The sequence below is a fragment of the Panthera pardus genome, unplaced genomic scaffold (assembly GCF_024362965.1).
Source record: "Panthera pardus isolate Hobbes unplaced genomic scaffold, ASM2436296v1 HiC_scaffold_18, whole genome shotgun sequence".
Lineage (NCBI taxonomy): Eukaryota > Metazoa > Chordata > Mammalia > Carnivora > Felidae > Panthera > Panthera pardus.
The window spans coordinates 6,374,345-6,398,569 of record NW_026526743.1 but is presented as its reverse complement, the minus strand read 5'-3'; the positions used below and the strand labels follow the sequence as shown (position 1 = coordinate 6,398,569).

The 24,225-nt window shown below is 56.9% G+C and overlaps 1 protein-coding gene across 1 annotated transcript; it reads left to right on the top strand.

Moving 5' to 3' along the window:
- The first annotated feature begins 288 nt into the window (after positions 1-288).
- Positions 289-23,737, top strand: SSC5D (scavenger receptor cysteine rich family member with 5 domains). The gene is given in 16 exon segments (XM_053905738.1): positions 289-1,006; positions 1,541-1,567; positions 1,864-2,172; positions 2,360-2,479; positions 2,725-2,838; positions 3,188-3,324; positions 3,326-3,497; positions 5,265-5,582; positions 5,820-5,899; positions 5,901-5,991; positions 8,668-8,985; positions 10,378-10,986; positions 11,060-11,374; positions 11,497-11,664; positions 18,788-18,934; positions 21,873-23,737. Coding segments are annotated over 16 exon segments (5,145 nt in total). The 5' UTR covers positions 289-564; the 3' UTR covers positions 23,651-23,737.
- The last annotated feature ends 488 nt before the right edge of the window (positions 23,738-24,225 follow it).

Below are 24,225 nucleotides of genomic sequence, written 5' to 3'. Positions count from 1 at the left end.
GTCTCTGCACACCACCCCCCTCCTTCTGTCTGGCTTCTGCTTTTCCCTGAGTTGACATTAATTGTTGCTGGGGGTGCTGGACCGGGAGAAGGGGCGGCGATGAGCTCACGGCAGCCCCACTCCCTGCCAGCCTCTGACTCACGCTCCCCATTACCGAATTTTTTCCGCCTCACAGCTGCCTGGTGCAGAGAGAGTGGGGGCCGGGGGGAGCAAGTGTGTGTGTGTGTGTGTGTGTGTGTGTGGTGGCCCCCTCCCTCAGCCAAGACTGGACCCCCAAGTCCTTCGGCCCGCCCCCCCCCCCCAGCTCCCTGGAGTTCAACCACAGCTCCCACAGACAGGGGATCAAAGAGTTTGCATTGAACCCCATCAGGGGGGACAGACAGGGGTTTCTGTCTCCTTTTCCAATCAGGAAGTCCTTCCTGGTGTCTGGCTGCAAGCCTTCTTGCTGCTGAACCATGAGCCCCAGATGTACTGGGTCCCCAAGCCCAGCTGCTAGTTTGAATCCACTCCCAGTCCGCTCCCTCCTGGTCTCCCCGTGTTCCCTGCTGGACAAGAGAGGAGCAGATGGGCGGGTGCTGGTGCGTGCTCCCCCCCCCCCCCAATCGGGTCCCTTTCCTGAGCATCTCTAAGCACAGCGGGTTGCCTGGCCTGGAGTCTCCGGCTCCCAGTGGGAGTTTGCAGTTGGACACCCTCGCTCCCCGCCGCCACCCCCCCTCCTCGCCAGGCCTCAGCTGCTGGCCAGCCCCCTCCCTCCCCCCACTCCTGTCCCCTGCTGCCGCTGCAGCCTCGGCAGGCAGCCTCTCTTCCTTCTGGCAAAGTGTCCAGCCCCTGCCTGCTCCTCCCCGGTCCAGGGCGCCTCTGGCAGGCGCTCCCCTCGCTCCCGCCCTCCCTCTCTCCTTCCCTCCCTCCGGTGGCCGCAGCCTCCTCCCCTCTCCAGCTTGCGTCCCCTTTCACCCCGTCCCTGCCTTGGAGTCTGCAAACATGAGGGTCTTGGCCTGCCTTATCGGTGAGTGACCCCTTCTCCTTGGGGACTCAGGGACCTCTGACCCCTGAGCTCATCCACTTGAACGACTCAGACTTCCGGGACCCTGTCTCTGGTGCTTGGGATAAGGGACATCTGGTCCTCCTTGCCTGATCCCCTGAGGGACCCAGCCTTCTGCACAGCCAGCCCTACCCTCTTAGGACCCCAGGGACCTACCCTCCTCCCCCACCGGCCCTGACCCTAGGGGGGGAGGTCACCCACCATTTGACCTTAGCCAGGCCCCTGGGGGGAGCACAAAGCCTGGCTCCCAGCCCTGACCTGAGGCTTGTGGGGCCCCGCCTGTCTCAGGGACCTGAGTCTTGCCCAGCCCTCTACCCAGAGTCCTGCCTTGCAGTAGTGGGGTTTTTGGTTCAGAGGTGTGCACGTTCTGTGTGTGTGTGTGTGTGTGTGTGTGTGTGCGCACATGCGTTGGGGTATTTAAGACGAGGGGTCTGCACTGGAGAAAGCACCCCTTCGGGCCTGCCCTCACTCTACCCTACCCCTCCACCCCCCTTCCAGCAGCTCTGATGGGGATCCAGGCTGTTGGTAAGTGGCCCTGAGCACGGCTGCCTGACCTTGCACAGTTGCAACCCACCCCTGCCCAGCCTCACCCTCCACTGCAAACCTGGCTGCCCTGCGTGGGCCCATGACCTCGGGCACTTCTCCCCCCCAGAACCACCGCTGACCAGCCTCCCACTTCCTGTGGGGGCCACTGTTCTCCTGGGAACTCAGGAGCTGGGCGGCCGGCCTCACACCACACCCTACAGGACAGACAGCCCCCCACCCCGCCTTTCCCGGGCCCCGCCCCCCCAACTGTCACAGCCTTTCCTCTGTCCCCCCAGAGAGGCTGCGTCTGGCCGACGGCCCCCACGGCTGTGCCGGCCGCCTGGAGGTGTGGCACGGCGGGCGCTGGGGGACCGTGTGCGACGACGGCTGGGACCTGCGGGACGCCGCCGTGGCCTGCCGCGAGCTGGGCTGCGGGGGCGCGCTGGCCGCCCCCGGAGGCGCCTTCTTTGGGGAGGGCGCGGGGCCCGTGTGGCTGAGCGAGCTGGCCTGCCGGGGCAGTGAGGGCCAGCTGGGGCTCTGCCCCCATCGCGGCTGGAAGGCCCACATCTGCTCCCATGAGGAGGACGCGGGCGTAGTCTGCGCAGGTGAGGGGCCCTTGACCCTCCTTCGGGGGCGCTCCCACAGACGCGACCCAGAAGTCCGGGCACCCCCAGCCCCAGACGCCCCCTCCAGGACTCCCAGCTCACTGCCGCCTGCCCCTCCCCCCCGGGTCTGCCTGTCTGGGGCGGGGGGTGGGGGGCGCCCCGGCCACAGCTTCTGTGCTGTCCTCAGGTCAGCGTGTGGCCAACTCCAGGGACGGGGACGATCCACCTTTGATCCTGGAGGGGGACCCCTGGCCGGGGCTGTCTGGGGAGCTGAGCCCTGGCTCGGAGGAGCCTCCAGGGACACACGGTGAGCCCACCCTAGCCACGCTCTCTCCCCGCTTCCCAATGTGAGGGAGAGGGGTCTTGCACTAGCGCCTCCTAGGGGACAGATGGAGGCAGCAGCCGCGTCCCCCGCAGGGCCCCCGTCACAGCCCCCTGCACATCCTCCTGCACCTCCTGGGGCTGTCGGGCGGCGTGGCCTGGTCCCCCCCCGCCCCCCCCGGCGGGAGGGTGAGCGGCTCCCGGCTGAGGTCTCCCCGCTGTCTCTCCCAGCACCCCGCCCGGCTGGGACCCCACAGAATAGCTCCAGGAAGAAGGGTCCCCGGCCACCCAAGCAGGCCAAATCCACCAGGGCCCCTCAGCTGACAGCCGGAGCCCCCCGACACGGTAAGGCCCCACCACACATCTGGACCAGCCCAGCGACCCCTGGGTGCCCTCCTCTTCACCTGTAACTGGCAGGCCCCCAGCGCCACTACGCCCCTCGGGATCCAGCGAGGCCCAGCGCCCCGTCGTCCCCCGCCCCCACCTGCGCACCTGATCAGGAGACCCAGGCACCCCACCCCGCTCAGATCCTGGCACCCCTCTTCACGGCCTGGCTGGCAGGTGCATCTCAGGCCACCGCCCCCTCTGGGCCTTGGTTGCCCCGGATGGAAAACGAGGGCTGTTTGAATCTGCTTTTCCCAAGCTTCCCCCCCCAAACAAAACTCAACACTCCCTTCTTCCCTGCCCCCCGCAGAGCGGCTGCGCCTTGTCTCGGGCCCCCACGGGTGCTCCGGTCGGCTGGAGGTGTGGCACGGCGGGCGCTGGGGGACCGTGTGCGACGACGGCTGGGACCTGCGGGACGCCGCCGTGGCCTGCCGCGAGCTGGGCTGCGGGGGGCGCGCTGGCCGCCCCCGGAGGCGCCAGATTCGGCCCGGGCTCAGGGCCTGTGTGGATGGATGACGTGGGGTGTGGAGGCGGAGAGCAGGCTCTGCGGGACTGTCCCCGAAGCCCCTGGGGTCGGAGCAACTGTGACCACAGCGAGGATGCGGGGCTGGTCTGCACGGGTATGTCCCCCGCCTTCCGGACGCTTACCCGAAGCTGCTGCTTGCCCCCCCTCATCTGCCCCTACTCACAGGCAGCGGTGCCCGCACCTGCTTGATAGAGCTCTCCTCCACTCTCTCCTTCCTCCTGCCCCTTCCCTCCTCTCCCTCCTCCCTTCCTTCCCCCTCCCCCCTCCCTGCCCTCCCTCCTTCCTTCCGTTCCCTCCCTCCTCTCTTCCTTCCTCCTCCCTCCTCCCTTCCTTCCCCTCCCCCTGCCCTCCCCCTCCCTCCTCCCTGCCCTTCCCTCCTTCCTCCCTTCCTTCCCCTCCCCCCTCCCTGCCCTGCCCACCCTCCTCCCTGCCCTCCCCTCCCTCCTCCCTCCCCTCCCCCTCCCTCCTCCCTCCCCTGCCCTCCCTCCTCCCTGCCCTCCCCCTCCCTCCTCCCTTCCCTGCCCTCCCCCTCCCTCCTCCCTGCCCTCCCCCTCCCTCCTCCCTGCCCTTCCCTCCCCTCCCTGCCCTCCCCCTCCCTCCTTCCTCCTACCACTCTCCCTTCCCTTCCCTCCCCTCCCTGCCCTCCTCCTCCTACCTCTTCCTCACTCCCTCCCCTCTTCCCTCCTCCCCTCTCCCTTTCCTCCCTCCTTCCCCTCTCTCTTCCCTCCTTCCCCTCCCTTCTCCCTCCTCCCCACTCTCTACCCTCCCCCTCCCTCCTTCCTCTCCTTCCTCCCCCTCTCCCTTCCCTCCCCTCCCTCCTCCCTCTCTCTCTTCCCTCCTACTCCTCTCCATTCCCTCCCCCTCCATGTCCCAGGGGGAGGGCAGGGAAAGGAGGAAGGAGGCGGGGGGGGGGGGGGGTGGGGGGGGTGGGGGGGGGTGGGAAGGGAGGAGGGAGGGAGAGGGCAGGGAGGGGGAGGAAGGGAGGTAAGTTAAGACTCCAGGGAGGGCTAAGTTGCTGGGGAGAAGTGAACCCCATGAGGTGCCTGGGGAAGCTTGGTGCCCACCACACCTTTCATTCCTGGGGGGGCCCCACAAGGGAGCCCCTCGTTTCCTAGGAGCAGATGCAAGTACAGGCGTGTCTGACCCCTCTGGTTGGTTCGTGTCTCTAGAACACTGACTGGGGGTGATTTGCCCCCCAGCCCGTCTGGGGGGGGGGGGTGGAAAGATGGACTCCACGCTCCCCAGTGGGCCCAGGCCTCACCCCAGAAAGACCTAACAGAAATGTACCCTGAAACCAGAAGAGGTTCCTATGTAGCAGGTGGTTCTCAGCGGTGGCTGGGGGGTGGTTTTCCCATCCCCCACTCCCCAGAGGACATTGGGCGAAGTCCGGCAGCCACGCTGTAGATGCTACTCTCATCTGGGGACTGGAGCCCCGGGAGGCCGCTGGACATCCTACAGTCGCAGGACGGCCCAGGCAAAGAATGACCTGTCCAGCGATGTCCTCGGTCCCGAGCTTGAGAAGCCCTGCTTTACAGGACTGAGGCAGGCGGCCGGGGAGCGGGGGGCCAGGCCAGGGCGGTGGATGGAGGGGATCAGGGCCAATGTCACCAGGGCCTGCCCGTGGGGAGGCAGGGGCATTGCGGGCAGGTCACAGCCGGACTCTTGGCGAGAGACTTCCCATCCTGGAGCCTTTTCCTCACCGGCAAACTGAAGTTGGAGTGCCTGCTGCGCAGCGTCACCGCAGTCCGGACGGATGGCTCTGCACCCGCGTGTCTGTGCTGGTTTCCTGCACGTGGGGCTTACACCTGCTCACCCGTCACAGTCTCCCGTCTCTCTGTTCTCCCCGTCTCCCCACATCCAGGCCCAGCCCCCCGGCTGCGTCTGGCCGACGGCCCCCACGGCTGTGCCGGCCGCCTGGAGGTGTGGCACGGCGGGCGCTGGGGGACCGTGTGTGACGACGCCTGGGACCTGCGGGACGCCTCCGTGGCCTGTCGCGAGCTAGGCTGTGGCGGCGCGCTGGCTGCCCCCGGAGGCGCCTTCTTTGGGGAGGGGGCTGGCCCCATCCTCCTGGATGACCTTCGGTGTCGGGGTAACGAGACAGCCTTGCGATTGTGTCCAGCACGGCCCTGGGGCCAGCACGACTGTCACCACCGGGAGGACGCCGGGGCCGTGTGTGACGGTGAGGAGGACAGCAGGGACCGCCTGGCCGGGGGTATGCTAGAGCCACCAGTAGAAGTGCGGAGAGCTGGGGGGGGGAGGCTCGCGTGGTCTCATAGCGTACACCCCACGGGCCCCTCTCTCCTTCCGTCCTGACTGCCGCCTCGCCCCATCTTGTCCCCATCCGTGCAACCTCGTCCTGCAATGGCGGTCCTGGGCTGGAGGGCGGCACGTGGTGATCACCGTCCCCCCGCCCCAGGGATGCCTCTTGGATATGTCCCTCCCACGGCCCCGGCGGGCAACCACTCTGCGTCCCGCGACGCGGCGTCAGGGCCCCCGCCCCCCCACGGCGAGTCAGGCCTCGCGGACCGCGGGCGCCTCCCCTCCGCCTGCCTCCCCCACTGCCCCGCGGGAGCCTGGACCTGAAGCCGGTGAGTCTGGAATGCTCCCCAAGGAAGCGGGGTCTTCCCTTCTGCCTCCTCCCCCTTGGTGCCCGCCCCCCCCCCCCCCCCCCCGCACCCTTTCTCCCTGCTCAGAGACCCTCTCATCAGGGGTGGAGGAGAAAACAGAGCCCCACACCCAGAAGGGTCTGTGCTTGCTTGAATACTCTGCTGTCACCATCCTGAATGTTTGGAGGTTGTCTCCTCACAAACGCTGAAGGGACCCACTCGATAGTTGTCATTTTCATTTTTAAAAAATGTGTATTTATTTATTTTGAGAGAGAGTGAGCATGAGCAGCGGAGGGGCAGAGAGAGAAAGACAGAGAGAGAGAGAGAGAGAGAGAGAGAGAGAGAGAGAGAGAGAGACCGAGTGTTCCAAGCAGGCTCCCAGCTGTTGGCGCAGAGGTTGATGCGGGGCTCGAACCCCCAAACCGTGGGATCATGACCTGAGCTGAGAGTCGGAGGCTTAACCGACTGAGTCACCCAGGCGCCCCTCGTTTTGATTTTTTAAATGTTTACTTCTTTTGAGAGAGAGAGCTAGTGGGAGAGGGGCAGAGAGAGAAGGAGAGAAAGAATCCGAAGCAGGCTCCAGGCTCCGAGCTGTCAGCACAGAGCCCCACGCAGGGCTCAATCCCACTAAGCATGAGATCACGGCCTGAGCCAAAATCAAGAGCCAGACACTTAACCAAACGAGCCACCCAGGTGCCCCAGTAGTTGTCATTTTTTAAACACCGGCGTTAGTAGTGTTCGGGGTTGGTGCAGCCAGCCGATCAAGACGGGACCGTCATTGGAAAGATAGTGGGTTTCTCTCCCACCCCCGGGCAGGGGCCACCCAGGGAAGCCCCAGGGGCGGCCAGCAGGCAGAGGGAGCGAGGGGCAAAGGCCAGCAGGAGCTGTGACTGTGGTTTCTGTGGGAAGGATCGGGCAAGGCCAGGTGGGCAGGGTCAGGACCGGCTCGCTGGAATCACTTCAGGGAGCCGTGGGGCGGAGGGGCTGCCCCTGGTTGTGGGGCACCCGGCCCTGTGGGGCTGAGGGCAGGTGGCCGGTGGCCCAGAGCGTGAGAGCCGCGTGGAGGCGGTGGGGGGGTGGGGGGTGGGCCCCAGACGGGCTGGCCTGCACAGACAAGGCACGCTCCGGCGGCGTCTCTAGGAATCAGCCAACCCTCCGAGGGACAGGCTGTCTGGGTCAGCAAGGCCCAACGTCACAGCAGGAGAAATACAGAAAATAAGAAGGCAGGGTTGGCGCAGCTGTCTCCTCGAGAACAGGAGGAGAAAGGCCTCTGCGGGAAAGGCCGCAGAGAGGGCAAAATTGGTTCTCCTACTGGAGGCCTCTTTCCCCTTTTGCAGAATGACAACAACTACGAGCATTCACTCAGCATTCGCTGGCTTGTGTGTGCGCGTACTGTCCCAAGTACTCTACGTGTTTATGCCAGGTGACGCTCCCAGCCACGCGGGCCCTGGGTGCTGTCTTGTCTCTGTGTCACTCATGAAACCCCGTGATTAAAAAAATATGGGAGGGGCGCCTGGGTGGCTCAGTCGGTTGAGCGTCCGACTTCGGCTCAGGTTATGATCTCGCCCTCCGTGAGTTTGATCCCCGCATCGGGCTCTGTGCTGACAGCTCAGAGCCTGGAGCCTGTTTCAGATTCTGTGTCTCCCTCTCTCTCTGACCCTCCCCCGTTCATGCTCTGTCTCTGTCTCAAAAATAAATAAACGTTAAAAAAATTTTTTTTTTAAATATGGGGAAGTCAGGACTCCAATGAAAGCAATTTGTTCCAGGGCCCATATTCTCTTTTTTTTTATTATGGTACAATATATACATAATATAAAATTGACCATTTCAGTCGCTAGTAAGTGTACAGTTCAGTGGCATTAAATCCATTCGTAAGGTCGTGCAGCCGCCAGCATCCAGCTATAGGACCTTTTTGTCATCCAGACAGACACCCCAACCCATTAAACACGGACTCCTTAGTCCCCCAGCCCCTGGCTTCTACTTTCTGTCTCTAAGAATTGGACTCCTCTGGGGACCTCGTAGTATTTGTGCGAATGCCCTCCAGCTTCATCCACGTTGTGACACGTGTCTGAATTCCCTTCCTTTTAAAAAAGTTTTGTCTTATTTTATGTTTGAGAGAGAGCGCGCGCGAATGAGGGAGGGACAGAGAAATGAAGACAGAATCCGAAGCGGCCTCCAGGCTCGGAACTGTCAGCACAGAGCCTGACATGGGGCTCAACGAGCTCAACGAGTTCACGAGCAGTGAGATCATGACCTGAGCTGAAGTTGGAAGCTTAACCGACTGAGCCCCCCAAGTGCCCCCAAGTTCCCTTCCTTTTCAAGGTGGAATCATATTCCGTTCTGTGTGTATACATACCTCATTTTGCTGTCCCTTCAATCTAGTGACGGACGTTTGGGCTGTTTCCAAGAACAGTGCCGCTGTGAACATTTGTGTGAATAGCCATTTTCACTTTATCTGGGGTATATCCTGGGGAGTGGGACAGTAATTCTATGTTTAATTTTTTGAGGAACCGAGACTGTGCCCGACCCTATCCCTGTGCCTAAGGCGGACGGTGGCCCAGCGGAGGACTAATATGCGGCTGGATGGAAGGCAGGTGGAGGGACACAGAGAGCTGGACGGCTTCCTGACTCCCATCCTTTGGGTCTCTTCCATCCTAGGCTCCCCCCAACTGCGCCTGGTGGCAGGGCCCAGCAGGTGTTCGGGCCGGCTGGAGGTGTGGCACGCAGGGCGCTGGGGGACGGTGTGTGACGACAGCTGGGACCTACGGGACGCTGCGGTGGTCTGCCGCGAGCTGGGCTGTGGCGGAGCTCGGCAGCCGGACCCTGCCGCTGGCCGCTTTGGCTGGGGGGCCGGCCCCATCTGGCTGGACGACGTGGGGTGCTTGGGCACCGAGGCTTCGCTCTCTGACTGCCCCGCTGCGCCCTGGGGGAAGCACAACTGTGCTCACAATGAAGATGTTGGAGTCACCTGCACTGGTAAGGAGGCCCTAGCCACCCACTAGTTCCTGGAGGGCTTCCTGGAGGAGGGAATGGGAACTACCATCTACTGAATGCCCGTCTCCTAAGCCCGGGCCCTGGGCTGGGTGTTTTCACACGTGTGACCTCACAATAGGTCCAAGTTAGTGGATGTTATGCTCAATTTACACGATGAGGCTGAGGCACAGAGAGGTTAAGTAACTTGCACAAGGTCACACGGCAACGAAGTGGCAGAGTTGGGATTCTTTCTCCCCCTCCCATTCCCAAGAACGCTCCCCAAGATGAAAGGAAGTGAAGACAGGGCCACTGGGAGATGCACAGAAGCCAGAGTGAGGGCCAGCTGCAGGAAAATCAGGCTTCGTGTTCGCCGTTCGCTTCCAACATTTATCGAGTGCCAGGCACTGAGCCAGGTGCTGGGGCCTCCGGATGCAAAGAACACAGTCCCTTTGGGAAGCTCGCAGCTCACTGACGCAAAGATGTACCAACAGATCACTGCAAACCTGTGTGACATGTTACCATTTGGGAGGTCCCCAAGACCAACTTCAGGTTCCATAATTTCCTAGAAGGACTCACAAAAGTCAGAAAAGCTGTCTTAAAAGCCACCCGAGGGAGGCAGCACAGGGGGCAGGTTCAGGAGAGACCTTCATGGAGCTTCCAGCCACCCTCTCCCAGGGGAGTCATGCGACATGTGACAGCACATATGAAGTACTGCCAGGCAGGGACGCTCCCCAGACTCGGTGTGCAGGCTTTTTATAGGAGCTCGGTTACAAGCTGTGCCTGCCCACCTATCACCTGTCCACGGCACAACGTGGGTACCGATTCTCTGGTCGCCCCAGGAGCCGGGGGGCAAAGGGCCCAACCTTCCTCTGGGCACAGTGAACATTTTCCTGCACACAGTGCTAATCCGAGAGATGAGAGAACAGTGGCAGCCGTAGCAATGGAGCCCCTGCACCTACGCCCTTTCCCTCTCCTCTGGAGGCCGTGGGAGCCACGGCAGGGTTTTCAGCTGGGGAGTGAGCTGTCGGATCTGGTACCACCCTGGTGACTGGTGAGAGGTGGACAGTGAGACGTCACAGGAAGTGAGGCCACGCGTGGCCAGAGAGAGGAGGACGACAGGTCGGATGTGAGAAGGGCACAGAGGGCCAGTCACATCGTTGTACGAGACAAGGAGGCAGGGGGTGGGGTCAGATTTGGCTGGCCACAGTATCCCCAGGGTCTGGCACAGTGCCTGGATCGCAGAAGATGCTCAACAAATGTTTGTCACGTGAATGAGTGAATGAATAATGAAGGGATTAATGGAAACTTGGTGATTGCAGAGAGGGGAGGTGTAGACAGATAATCTTGTCATTATGGTGTCCGCCATCTTCCCTGTCCTCTCCTCGCACCTTCCAGAGACCCCTGGCCTGGACTCTATCTCAGACCCCTTCAGTTGGAGCTGGATCCCTGGCCTGGGTAGAGATCCGGATGCCTGGCTCCCCGGGGAGCTGGCCACCAAGCCCTCTGCGAGGCTGACCCCCAGCGTTCCTGAGAAAACCACCACCAAGGCCCCAGGGAAAATGCCCAAGAGTACTAAGAAGTGGGTGACCAAAAATGCAAAGCGACCGACCACTCAGCCCCCCGTGATGCCAACCACTAAACATTCCAGGGTCCTGAGCACCCAGAGGCCCCTTGAACAGACCTCACGGACCACCACAACCCTGACCACCGAGGCCTCCCACAGACCAGTTTCAGAGTCTACTGCAAAGCTGACCACTGGGGTCCCCCACGGGATGACCTCACATACCACTGCAACACGGACTCCCCGGGCCCCCCGAGAACGGACCTCTAAGGCCGTGGCAACGTCAACCACTCAAGGCCCCCGAGAGGTGACCTCTGAGGCCACCGCAACGCGAATCCCTCTGACCCCCAAGGAGTCATCAGCTGAGATCCCAGCACAGGGTTCTCCAGAGTCACCCAAAGACCCAGCCCCCTCCCCCACTGGGAGCACCACTCGGGGATCAGGTGAGTGGAGGGAACACAAGAGGTGAGGCTGGCCCCTCTTGACCTCTCCTGACTTGGGGCCTTCTACCGGCAGGCCCGTTCCGCGTGCGTCTGGCTGATGGGCCCAACCGGTGTGCTGGCCGGCTGGAAGTGTGGCATGCTGGGCGCTGGGGGACAGTGTGCGATGACAGCTGGGACCTGCGGGACAGTACCGTGGCCTGCTGGGAGCTGGGCTGTGGAAGGGTCCGGCCCCGAGTGGGCAAAACCCACTACGGCCCCGGGACGGGCCCCATCTGGCTGGATGACGTGGGCTGCAAGGGAATCGAGGCCTCGCTGAGTGACTGCCCTGCTGGGGCATGGGGCCAGCACAACTGTGACCACGAGGAAGACGTGGGGCTCACCTGCACTGGTACTGGGGATGGGGTGGGGGACCCAGAGTCACTGCAGGAGATTCTGGAAGGGTAGTTTGGAGCTGCAGCAAGGACCTTGGAGACAGGGCAGGGCTCAATCCATGCCCCACTTTCTCCCAAGGCTACGCCGATGAGGATGATTATCCCCCCTGGACCTGGGATCCCACCTCGGGAGAGGACCTGGCCAAGGGGACCACTGCCGCAGGGGTGCCTGGACACACGCTCTCCTGGGGCACCACCAAAAGCCCAGGGGGACCCTCCCCAGCAACCAGGCGTCTTCCACACACAGGTGAGGGGCACGGCCAGGGTGCGGAGGGGGCCATCATCGACCTGTGCGCGCCTCCCCAGGCAAGTTTTCCGTGGCCCTAGGGCCCCTAAAACGTTCCCTCTGGAACTCCTCGTGGAGAGGCTTGAAGAGGAGACCCCCCCCCCCCATTCCCACCCCAGGCACCGTGTGTCTCCGAGAATCAGACCAGACTTCGCAGGGTCTGAGCCCACGGTCCTCCCGCAAACCAGCCAACCAGCAGTGACACCTGAGCCTGGGCCCTTCCACCCCGACAGCCCCAGCTGGCCCAGGTCACCGCGTTGTCATCCCCCCAGCGCCCTCCACTTGGTCCTCCCCTCATGCTCTGGTCTGGGTCAGGGAGTGGTTCAGTGGCGGGGTGAGGAGCCCCGAATGGAGGGTTCCCCTCCCTTTGGCCAGTGGGGCGGCCTTCAGCCCCACAGTTCGGCCCGCGGCCCCTCTCACTGCAGCGGGAACTGTCCTTTCCACCTCTGTGGCCACACCTGGGGGCGTGGGCCTCAGCCCGGCTCTCTCCGGCTTCACAGCGCCTCCCTCCCGGGCCAGCGCCCTGGCGCTTGCGTGTACGTGCGTGCGCGTGCCTTCGTGGGCGTCTGCGCGGCCCACGTCCCTGCGCGTAGCGTGCTGTCGCGGGTTTCTCTGTGGCCCGCCCCCGCGTGCGTGTTGGTGCTCTCGCGAGTTTCTCCTTGGCCCGCGGGCGTGCGCGTGCACGCGCCCCTCCATCCTCTCGGCCCTCCCCGCTCGCCCATCCACGCCGCCCCTCCGTCTCCGCATCTCCGCGTGTCCGCCTCCTGCTCCCCGTGGCTCTCGTGTGCTCGCATCCAGTGCACGCTCCCAGCCTTCCTGTTTTCCACACTCCACGCCTCCGCCTCCTCTTCGGGTTCCGCTGTTTCTCAGGCCGGGTCACTACTTTCCCCATCTGACCATCCCCCCCCTCCCCCTCCCGCGCTCCTTGTCACCCTCGTGCTCCTTCCCTCGCACGGTGGCTTCTTCGTCTTCTCCTCACGGCTGTCTCCTCCTGCCCCGGCCCCACCTTTGCCGCCCGGTCCAGCCTGCCGCACCCGCTGCGCCTCGGACTGCTCTCGCCCTCTGCTTCTCCGTGTGCCCTCCCATCTCCTGAAGGTCCCACTTCTGCCTCTCGCCCCGCGCTCCTCTGCCCCTCTTCTGCGAGACTCGTCCCCTCAGGACCGCCCCTCCCCTCGCCCCCTTTCCCGCCTTTTTGTGGCGCGCAGCACGCACGCGCACTCCGCGGCCCTTGGCGAGAGAGCCCGGCTCCAGCGGTCTCACGCCGTGTGACGTCACAGGCGCTCTGCGCCTCCTGATTGGCCGGCCAGCCCCCGCCCGCGGTAATAAAAGCCGGGTGAAGCGCCTCGGGGGCTTCTAGAGCGGCCGCCTGTCTGCGAGGCTGGGCTTGTGTTGCGAGCGAGAGAGGGAGGGGAGGAGCAGGCCGAGGGGCCGCCGCGCTGTAGGGTGGGGGACCCGAGTTGTGAGAGCCAGGGCCCGTCCGGCCCAGTTTTAGAGGTGCTGCACCTCGGTGCATTGTGGCCAGGGTTCTAGAGCTCTTGTTCTCTGCAACCCGGAGCGGGACCCCTGCCTGTCCCGTGGCGCCCCCTCGCGGTGGAGACGGTCACACGCTGGGCGGGGAGTCCCTTCCCTGGGAGCGGGGGGGTGCGGGGTGAGAAGGCATTGCTTGAGCACCGAGAAGTGCGAACTGTGCAGGGGAAGGCTCGGGGTAGTCACGTGTACCGTCTTCACAGTGAGGCCAGCTGGGGAGTGGGAGCAAGCATAGACGCGGATTCCTGTCTTCACTGCAAGGTGACCTCGAAAAACATGAGTCCACCTCTATGAGCCTCACTTTCTTCCTCTGAGGAAGCAGTGCAGGAGAGCTCACCTTTTCTGTGCTGGGCACGCGTGGTTCCAACAACCGGGAGACCTGCGTCCTGTTGTTAACGCTCGTGTTTCAGGTGGGGGGAAAAAAACTCCGACTCAGAACTTGAACTCAGGAACCCCCATGGCGATCCATTTGAAACGATTTCACGCACAGTTTGCTCATTGGGCTGGGAAAGATTACTGAATTACTGAGGGAATTAGCGCTGAGTTCTGGAGTCCAACTCCTTGGGTTCCGGTTGTGGCTCCACCAAGATGAGAACTAGCTGGGTGACCTCCGGTCGCAAACCAACGAGCAAAATGTGTGTGAAATAGTTTCAAACCACAGAACGTTGGCTGTTAGGTTTATTTACCGTAAATGAACAGTCCTGGGGAAGGAGTCGTTCTTTCTAGCAGAGCAATCGGGAAAAGCCTCACAGAGGAAGTGGTATTATCCCCAGCAGCAGACACCAGGAGGAAAGGATTTCTCAGAGGAGCAAAAAAGCTGACGTTGAGAAAATTGCACTGCCAGTCTGGGCCATTGTCATCTCCACTGGACTTTTAGTTCTGTCGTGTGTTTAACTGTCCGTTTGTATTGCTACCCTGACACGGAACCACACATTTAGTGGCTTAAAACAACACAAACTTATTTTGCAGTTCTGTAGGCCAGAAGTTCAACAGGGGTCTCCTAGGGCCTAAAACCGAGGCGTCAGCAGGGATGTGTTCCTTCTGGAGGCTCTAGGGAGAATCCATTGCTGTACCTTTTCCAGCCTCTAGAGGCGCCCACATTCCTTGGCTCTTGGCCCCTTCTTCCATCTTCGGAGCCAGCAATGTTGCATCTCTCCGAACTGCCTTCAGATCTTTCTCTGTCCTGATTTTAAGGAGTTGTCCCAATTGGATTGGGTCTCCTTGGACTGATGCAGGACGATCTCTTCATCTCAAGGTCTGGACCTTTAATCACATTCTGCAGTATCCCTTTTGCCACATTAGGTAACATATTCACAGGTTCTGGGGATTAGGGCATGGACATCTCTGGGGGAGCGTTATTCTATCTACCACAGAATCTGTGTTGTAGAGACTCAGTAGGAACTTAAATGTTTGTTGAATGATTGGTTGAATGAATGAATGAGAAACCACAGTGTAAGTCTGGAGACGGCATATAGCCGAAGCTAGACAAAGTCTAGCTGAAGCTCACAAAGCTTGGATTTTCACTTCCTAGTTCACTGAAGCAACATTTCTTGAGGCTTCTCAGAATTTGGAGACACGGACATTAACTTTCTGTTAAATGCCCACTGTGTGTCAGGCACGAATACTAACCCCTGGGAACGTAGCAGTGATGAGCAAGGGAAAGGGAGGCTGAGATTTACAATTTAGAGTAGGATGGGCAAGAGATTCCTTACTGAGAAAGTGCCCTGTAAATGATGGCCTTAAGAGAAGGGCCAGGACATCAGCATGGCTGGAGCAGAGTGCGCCGGGCAGGGGGAGAGTGATAGGAGAGGAGGCTAGAATTTGAGTTTTGTTCTGCATGCAGTGGTGGAGAATTTTAAGTTTGGAAGGACATGATCACATGTGTATTTTCAAAGCAGTCACTGAGGATGCCAGATGAGAAATGGATGGAGAAGCTAGAGTGCATGGAGGGAGACCCGGAGGTCTGTGGCGAGGTGACAGTGGTCTTGACTGGGGTGGTGGTGGAGACTGAGGGAGAAGTGGATGTATGTCAGCTGTATGGTGGGAGTTTTGAGCTGAGGTATTTGAGCGATGGGTCAGATAGGGTGTGAGAAGAGGAAGGTAGGGGATGGGAACCCACCTTCCACTGGATCTGGGGACATTGCGGGTGGATGCAGAGGACCACAGTGGGAATATAGATCCATTGGGGATGCATTGGACACACTCAAGTGGACACATTAGATACGCAATCCTGGAGCTCTGAGGTGTGCCTGGGCTGAAGCTATAAGTCGACAGATGGAATTTGAAGCCGTGGGGATGGATGAGGCTATGCAGACGGACAGCTGTGCCTAGCGGACCTCCCACACCCAGCTCGGGAGGTGGGATGACTCATGGATTTGGGCTGTTGCCGTATGTCATGGCTGCATGAGGCCATGCAGAGGGGAGAGGACCCAAGATCGAATGCAGGATTAAATGTAGAGGTTGGATGATAATAAAAACAGTAATAGCTAATATTCATCAAATGCTCTCCATGTGCCAGGCACCATCTACATGTGTCACATGGTTTAATTCACTTCCTCCCCGTGGAACCTTATGAGAAGAGAACTATCCTTAACACCGTTTTACAGATAAGGAAACTGAGGTGCAGAGAGGCCAGTACAGCAAAGGGCAGAGCTTGGCTTCATACTCCATCATTTACATTCGTAGCCACTCTAGCCACGGAGACAGGGAAGGAGCATATGACAGAGTTAGCTCTGAAGAACCCAGGAAGCATAAAGCAAGGCATGACTTCATTGAGGGGGAAAAGGGAGGGGGCTTTGAATAAAATCCTGCAGGTTGAATAAAAGCTCACCAGGGAAGGAGTGAAGACTCGGGAAATTTGCACCCCGAGGGAAAGAGGTCTCCATTTAGGACCAGGTAGACCTGTGTGGGTCTGAAACCTAATACTGCGCCTTAGCTGTGTGACTTTGGGAAAGCCCCTTGCCCTCTCTGGGCTTCAGTTTGGTCATCTGTACTGAGCAGCTTCTCCACCCACCCTCTCCGCATGAGATTGCCAAAAATTAATATGTCTGACAGCACCAAGGATGTGGGATAAAGGTGGGCGTGAGACTCTGTTCCTGGGTAGGAGAGCGGTTTGACACTAGGGAGATGCATTTGCCTTTCACACAGCAATTGTACAACTAGGTGTTGAGCTCTCACTCATGAGCCCAGGGACACAAGTATAAATTCACTACAGTTGTATTTGTAACCGCGGAACATTGGCCACAGCCTAGCCCTCTGTCAACAGGGGCGTCGATGAACCAACAGATGTGTATTTGTACAATAGAACATTATCCAAAGGTTAAAAAGAAGGAACCGGAGATATATGGATTCAATTCCAAGAATAAGCTTATCACATGCCATTCAGTAGATGCCACCACGGTACCCACTTTACAGGTGAGGAAATTGAGTCGTGGAGAAATTGGTGGCTTGTTCACCCAGCTAGGAAGGGACACGTCCGAGAAGTAGCTGCCCAAGGACATGTACGGGATATACGTGGATGTGCATGGTCTTAAACTAATCGTAGGAAGTGTGGAGAAACAATATGGCGTCGGGGAGTACCTCCTCTGTAGCCAAGCTGTAAAGACATGTTTGGCAATGATAAGCTGGACTTTGAGCAGCGGCTCCCCCTGATGCAGGGAAGGGATGTGGTTGGGTCTCATGAGGGCTATAACTCTGCCATGCTGCTTTTTTCAATTAAAAATGCATATATTTCAATGAAAAAAAAATCAAATCGATCACACACTAATGGACCATGAGCAGGTGGCCATATCTTAGAGCACATTTCAAGAACACAGAGACCCAATGCGTGTGCTTGCAGTTGGGGGACTGACACTTTAACAGGAAGAGAGCTTCCATTTGTGTTCTTAATGGAGCCCTCCTAAAACCCAGCATCCCGAGAAGAAGTCTTCACAGCTAATGGTTTTTTTTTTTCCCTCTAAACTCTTTTTTCCATTTTTAATTTTTAAATTAATAGTGCTGCTAATGTTTTTTAAAATTCCATGGGGCGCCTGGGTGGCTCAGTCGGTTAAGTGTCCGACTTCGGCTCAGGTCACGATCTCACGGTCTGTGAGTTCGAGGCCCGCGTCGGGCTCTGGGCTGACGGCTCAGAGCCTGGAGCCTGCTTCCGATTCTGTGTCTCCCTCTCTCTCTGCCCCTCCCCCATTCATGCTCTGTCTCTCTCTGTCTCAAAAATAAATAAAAACGTTAAAAAAAATTAAAAAAAAATAAAATAAAATTCCTAATGAGTATGACCATCAGGTAGGATTTCATAGCTATCCTCTTAAGGTATTTATCAGGCATGGGGAAGGTATTTAATTAAGAACAGTTAACAGGGAGACATGAGTATAGTATCTGCAGTGCTGGGCATCGGGATGAAGACCCTTGTTCTGTTGGCATGCAGTGTATTAGGTGACAAAGCCAGGGATTTCTGCACCTGGGACAGCTAGCCACAGAGCTCAAGGCGACCAGGACAAACATGTCCAGGGTGGCAGACACCATCCTTCTGAGCACCTCAAGGTTTGGGGTCCAGTGTGAGCAGCAACGTGTGGAAGGTGCTGGAGAGGTGGGCAGGGACAGTTAATGAAGGGATTTGAGGAACGTGGACTTTATGGTTGCACAGTTTGAATACACTAAAACCCACTGAATTGTACAGCTTAAGGTATATGAATTATATCTCAACAAAGCTATTGTTAAAATAAGTTGTTTGATCAAGCTAGAAGACTTATTTCAATCTTTCTAGTCTCCCTATATAAAATGGTATATTTTACATTTATAAAACGGCATATTTTTATATTACACAGCTGACCATTGAACAACATGGGGGTTAGGGGCACCGACTCCCACGCAGTTGAAAATCTCCATGTAACTTTTGACTCCCTTAAAACTTAACTACTAATAGCCTACTGTTGACTGGAAGCCTTACCAATAACATAAACAACACACATTTTGTATGTATGTATGTATGTATGTATGTATGTATATGTATATATATGTATTACACTGAATTTTTAGTAAGCTAGAGAAAAAAGTTACTAAAATCATAAGGAAGAGAAAACGCATTTACAGTACTGTACTGTGTTTATGGAAAAAATCCACATATAAGTGGACCTACACATTTCAAACCCACAGTGTTCAAGGGTCGGCTGTATATTATACATTTCTATGTTATATAAAATTGTCATGTAGAGATTATCTAAGAGACCTAGGAAAAATATTATGGAAATATTCCTGGTAGTTCATTACTAAATATATTACAGGGTTTTTTCCCCCTGGGAAAAAAAAATAAAGAATGAGGAAGAGCAGGGACTTCAGGAAAGCGAAGTAATAACTGTTCTTATTTTATAAGCTAGTTTAGTCCCAGTTTCTGTTATTGGTAGTTGAAAGCATCTCAGCTGAGTCACCAGGGTGGCTGTGGGGTCAGGGAGGAGATTGGGGTGGTGGTCCAGGTGACACAGGATGAGGCCTGAGTTGAATTCCGGGATGAACAGAGGGTCAAAATCAAGAGAAGTGAGACTCAGTTCTCCCTATATCTCTTAAGGTGACAAGGATGGTTGCGAGTCTTTTCGGACATGGGATACACCTTCAGGAGGGGCTCTGCCCAAGGGGACACCCACCACTCTTACCACTGGCACCACCCGAGACCCAGACCGTCCCTCTCCAGCTCCAAGGATCCGTGGAGACACAGGTGAGGCATGTAGCTGTGGTGAGGGACCAGGGTGTTTGTGTTGTGGGGCAGAGATGGACTGCACATTCCCCAGTGGTGACCCCACTCTTACCCCACAGACCCAACAGAAATACACCCTGAAACAAGGGGTTATTATCTACATCAGTGGTCCCAACTGGGGATGGTTGGCAATATCAGAATATGTTTGGGATCGTCACAACTAAAAGAAGGGAGTCTACTAGAACCTAATGGGTAGAGGCCAGGGATGTTGTTACATATCCTACTCCGCACAGGACAGTCCCCCACAACAAAGAATCCCAGCTCCAAATGTCAACAATGCCCGGATTTGAGAAACCCTAACCTATACTATGCAGTTCACTCTGACAAATCAGTAAGAAAATGACAGGAAACACTCTAAGAAAATGGGTAAGAGTTATGAACAGGTGATTCACAGAAGGGGAAGCCCAAATGGCCAACAAGTTTATGTAGAAACATTCACACTCAAAAGAAATCAGGAAATTCAAATGAAAATGATGACAAGCTTGGAAAAAAAATGGAAAGGTAGCTAATATCAAGTGTGGGTGAGGACGTAAGGAGACAGACATCCCCACTGGATACAGCGATTCGATAAAAACAATTCAGCGAAATTAGGGGCACCTGCCCGGCTCAGTCGGAAGAGCGCGCAACTCTTCATCTCAGGATCGTGGGTTCAAGCCCCACGTTGGGTGTAGAGATTGCTTAAATACAGAAAACTTTTAAAAATTTTAGTGAAATTAAATATGATTGCACATTATGACCCAGCAATCCTGCTCCTAGATGTGTATTCCAGAGAAATTCTTAGGTAGGCTTATAAGGGAAACATATATGAAGGTGTTCTTTGGAACGGTGTGGTATCAGGGAGTTGGAGGCAAGTTAAGTGTCCGACAGTGGGTAACGAGAAATGCAATGGGTGCACACGATGGATCCATGCAATAGCTAAAAGAATGACTAGCTGCACACACAGCAGCACACACAGTTCATGGTAGGTACGAACAACATGATATGGAGGAAGGAAGTCAGAACCAGAGTGAGAGCTCCAGCAGAATGTGATTTACAAAAACTCAAAGCACAAACACAAAAATACACGTACACTTAATGTATTAACATACGCACTTATATGGATTCTATATTGTGTGAGAACATACATACCTTTAAGGACATATGTCAAATACGTTAAAGGAGGTAGCTATGGGAGAAAGTGAGAGGGATGGAGGTCGGGGAGGAAAAAGGAGAAAAAGGAAGAGGAGACCCTGCAGGACTGTTGGTGACAATGTACACAGGAGTATGATTAGCTTAGCTCTCTGCACCGTGGGTCTGAAAAATTAAAAATCAATACCACTCTAGATATCTGAACCCCTACAATACCTAAGCAAGCTGAGATTCTTGAAATAGTAACTAAAACCAGCCAACATTTACTGAACAATATGCCGCATGTCAGGTATTATTATTCTAAGCAATATATATATATATATATATATATATATATATATATATATATCGATAAAAACAATTCAGTGAAATTAGGGGCACCTGCCTATTACCCCTTTAGCCCTCATAACATCTACATGAGCCCTATGATGTAGGTGTTAATGCCCATTTCACAGAAAACAGAAATTGAGGTACAGACATCAAGGCCTATGACAGTATTAATAGTCATGAGAGTGTCTATTATGTGCTAGGCATTGTGATAAGTGCTCTGTATACACATGAGCTCCCTGAATCCTCATGACAGCTCATCCACAAACCGAGATTCAAGACAGTTTTGTGACTTGTCCACAGTCACCCAGTTAGGAAGCGATGGAGCCGGGGTGTAAGCCCAGGCAGCCTGGCTGGAGGCCAAGCCCTTTACTTAACTGCTTCTCCAACGTTGTAAACACAAGGCAGGAACAAGATGCGCCTAAAAAATCCTACAGGAAAACTGGAATCCTCTAGCGCTGTGTCATTCAATATGGTAGTTACCAATACAGCTGGCTATTTTAAGTGTAAATGAATCCAAACCATTTCCTTGGGCAGACTAGCCACATTTCAGGTACTCAGTGGCCACGTGTTATCATTTCCATCACTGAGAAAGTGACGTTTAATGGTCTAAACTCTAAATGCAGAGGACCTTGCTTCGCATCTTTCCCCCGCAATTTGTGAACTGTATCCGTGCCACCTATGGCAGGTTACCCACCATCCAGGCCTGATTCCCTGCATTTGCAAAAAGGGATACAATCCGTTCTTACCTGGAAGCTAGGCCAGGAAAAGAGGGCGAGGCTTCTCACTCTAACTCAGTCCCTAAATTTAAGGGGCTGCCCAAACACTCAGCCATCAAGGTAGATAATACCTTTATATTTTTAAAATAACAAATTCATGCAAAACATTCACAGTGAACTAAATATCAAAAATTTAACTAAAGGCAAAAATTTAAGTCTCTTTTTTGGATCTTTTGCGATAATTTTACTTAAAACTGTGACATAAAAATCTTGATCACTGAGATTGCGCTTTGGAACCGCTCTGCATCCCCCCTCACACTTCTGCCCCTTCTGGCATTTCCCACATCCCTCCCCCAAATACCCCTGCGGCCCCTCCTGCATCCCCAGGTAAGCCTCCACATCCCCCACACTTTCGCAACTCCCTGCAAGCTTCCAGTGCTCCCACCGACTTGCTGACCCCCACATTTTCGCTGCCTCCTGCCTTCTGAGGTAGCCCTCTCCGTCGCGTCCCTCACGCGCAGTGGAGGACGCCAGGTGGCGCCTGGAGACATTGCAGGAGGTGGGGAGGTGGGGCGCTGGGGGGGGCTGAAGTCTGCCGGCGACCCAAGACGTCACGAGGCCTTGCGCCTTCTCATTGGTCAGCTCTTCCCTGGAGGGGCGTGGCAGGCCGCGGGAGTAGGTGGGGCGGACTGACCTCGGGCCATCCGTCTTTCCTCCTCCTCCAGGTTCCGAGAGAAAACTGTGGCCCCAGCGTAGGCTGCTGCGCCCCACATCGTCCCGGACGGTGCCCCCTGCCCCTTCCCCAGATCCCTCCGCTTCGTCAGAGCCCCCGGGCTCACCGGTGACCTCCGTGACCTCCAGCCCTGCGCCATGGTTCATTCCTGAGGCAGCTTCAACGCGGAAGGTGACCTCTGACCCTCCTGACACTTTGCCACCCAGCCCGGACCTGGCCTCCTGGATGAGCTCTGACCTCACCTTGACAACCCCTGGCCTCACTTTGTCTACCCCTGACGCCACTGTGATTGCAGCATCGCCGTCTGATCTCTCACCTACCCCACCACCCGCCTTGCCCAAAGAGCTGACCTCTGACCCCTCTGCACCAGAGGTGGTGACCCACCTTTTTTCTACCTCAGAGTTGACTACAGAATCTGCCACAATCCCAAACTTGGACACAGCTCCATACCCCAACTCAGTTCCAGATCATTCCAGATCCCCAGACCCCTCCACAAGCCCCTACCCCACTACCAGCCCTCACTCTGCCTTGACCTCTCACCCCTCTACCTCCACTACCTCTCAACCCACTACCACCCTTCCCCCAACTACAACACCTCACTCCACCGCCACGCCTCACTCTACCACAACCCCTCACCCCACCACAACCCCTCACCCCACCACCACCCCTCAACCTGTTACACCCCCCCAACCCACCACACCCCCTCAACCCACCACACCCCCTCAACCCACCACACCCCCCCAACCCACCACACCCCCTCAACCCACCACACCCCCCCAACCCACCACACCCCCCCAACCCACCACACCCCCTCAACCCACCACACCCCTTTACCTTACCACAACCCCTCACCCCCCCACAACCCTTCACCCTACCACAACCCCATACCCCACCACGACCCCTCAGTCCACCACACCCCCTCATTCTACCACTGCTCAACCCACTACAACCCCCCACCCTATCACAACCAGTTACCCTGCCACGACCCCTGACTCCACCATGACCCCTCATTCTACCACCTCTACTCATCCCACCGTGACTGCTGACCCTACCTCAACCCCTGTGGTTACTGTCAAATCCATTCTAACTTCCTTGGGAACAGAATTCTCTCCCACTCCAGCGCCAGCAGTCAAGCCTAGCCTGCACCCCTGGTTGACCTCCATGGGAGCCGCTCATCTCTCTCAGATGTCCAGCCTAGCGCCTTTTTCAGCCTCAGAGTCCATCCACCCCAGGTCTTCTCCAGGCCCAAGCATGGACACACTGTCCACTGAGGATTTCCAACCACCAAGAAGCCAGAGCCCCAAACCAACTCCACCACCCACCCAGACCCCACACTCAGCCTCTGACCCCACAGGGACCTCTGACCTCCATCTGTCTTCCACGGTCCACCCCTTGGATCAACCTCCTCCTGACCATTTCACCCTAAGGCCAACCCCTGGGCAGGACCCAGACCCCGTTGGCCCATGTGTGACTCCAGCACCACCCGTAAAGGTCATGGCCTGTGAGCCGCCTGCCCTGGTAGAGCTAGTGGCTGCTGTGAGGGATGTGAGTGGCCAGCTGCAGAGGCTGACCCAGGTCCTGAAGCAGGACCAGCAGCAGCGCCAAGCTCTGGAACTGGGGCTGATTCAGCTGGTGGAGGCCACCCGGGGTCTGGGGCAGCTGGGTGAGGTTGTAAAGAGACTGGCCGAGAGAGCCTGGCCGCCCAGCACACCTGCACCAACCACCACCACCCCAGAGGAGGAAGAAAGGCCTCTGAGGGGAGATGTGTGACCCTATATGGGATTTGAGGGGCTTAAGATGCTCCCAATCAAAAAATGAAAACCAAAGTATCTAATTAAAAACAAGATATCAATGACATTTGTGGGGACCTAGGGGAACCCCAGGGAGATGGAATCACAAGAGTGACCTTGATTTATGAATGCCACAGGCACCATGCAAGGCACTGATTTTATGATGAGGATGTTGGTGATGATGGGTGATGATCATGATGGTCATAGTGATTATATGTAGTGAGAATGATGATGGTGATGGTCATGATGGTGACAATGACAGTGGTCACAAGGATGATGGTGATGGAAGTAATGTGGGAGATGATCATCGTGGTGATGACAATGGAAGTGATGATGATGACGAAGAAGGTGATCATGGTCGTGGGCATGACGTTGATGATCATGGTGATGAAGATCATGGTGGAGAGGATGATGATGGTGGTGGTCATGGGAATGATGGTGATGATTGTGGTGATGAAGATCATGATGGAGATGATGATGATGGTGGTCATGGGCATGATGGTGATGAAGGTCATGGTGGAGATGATGATGGTGGTCATGGGCGTGATGGTGATG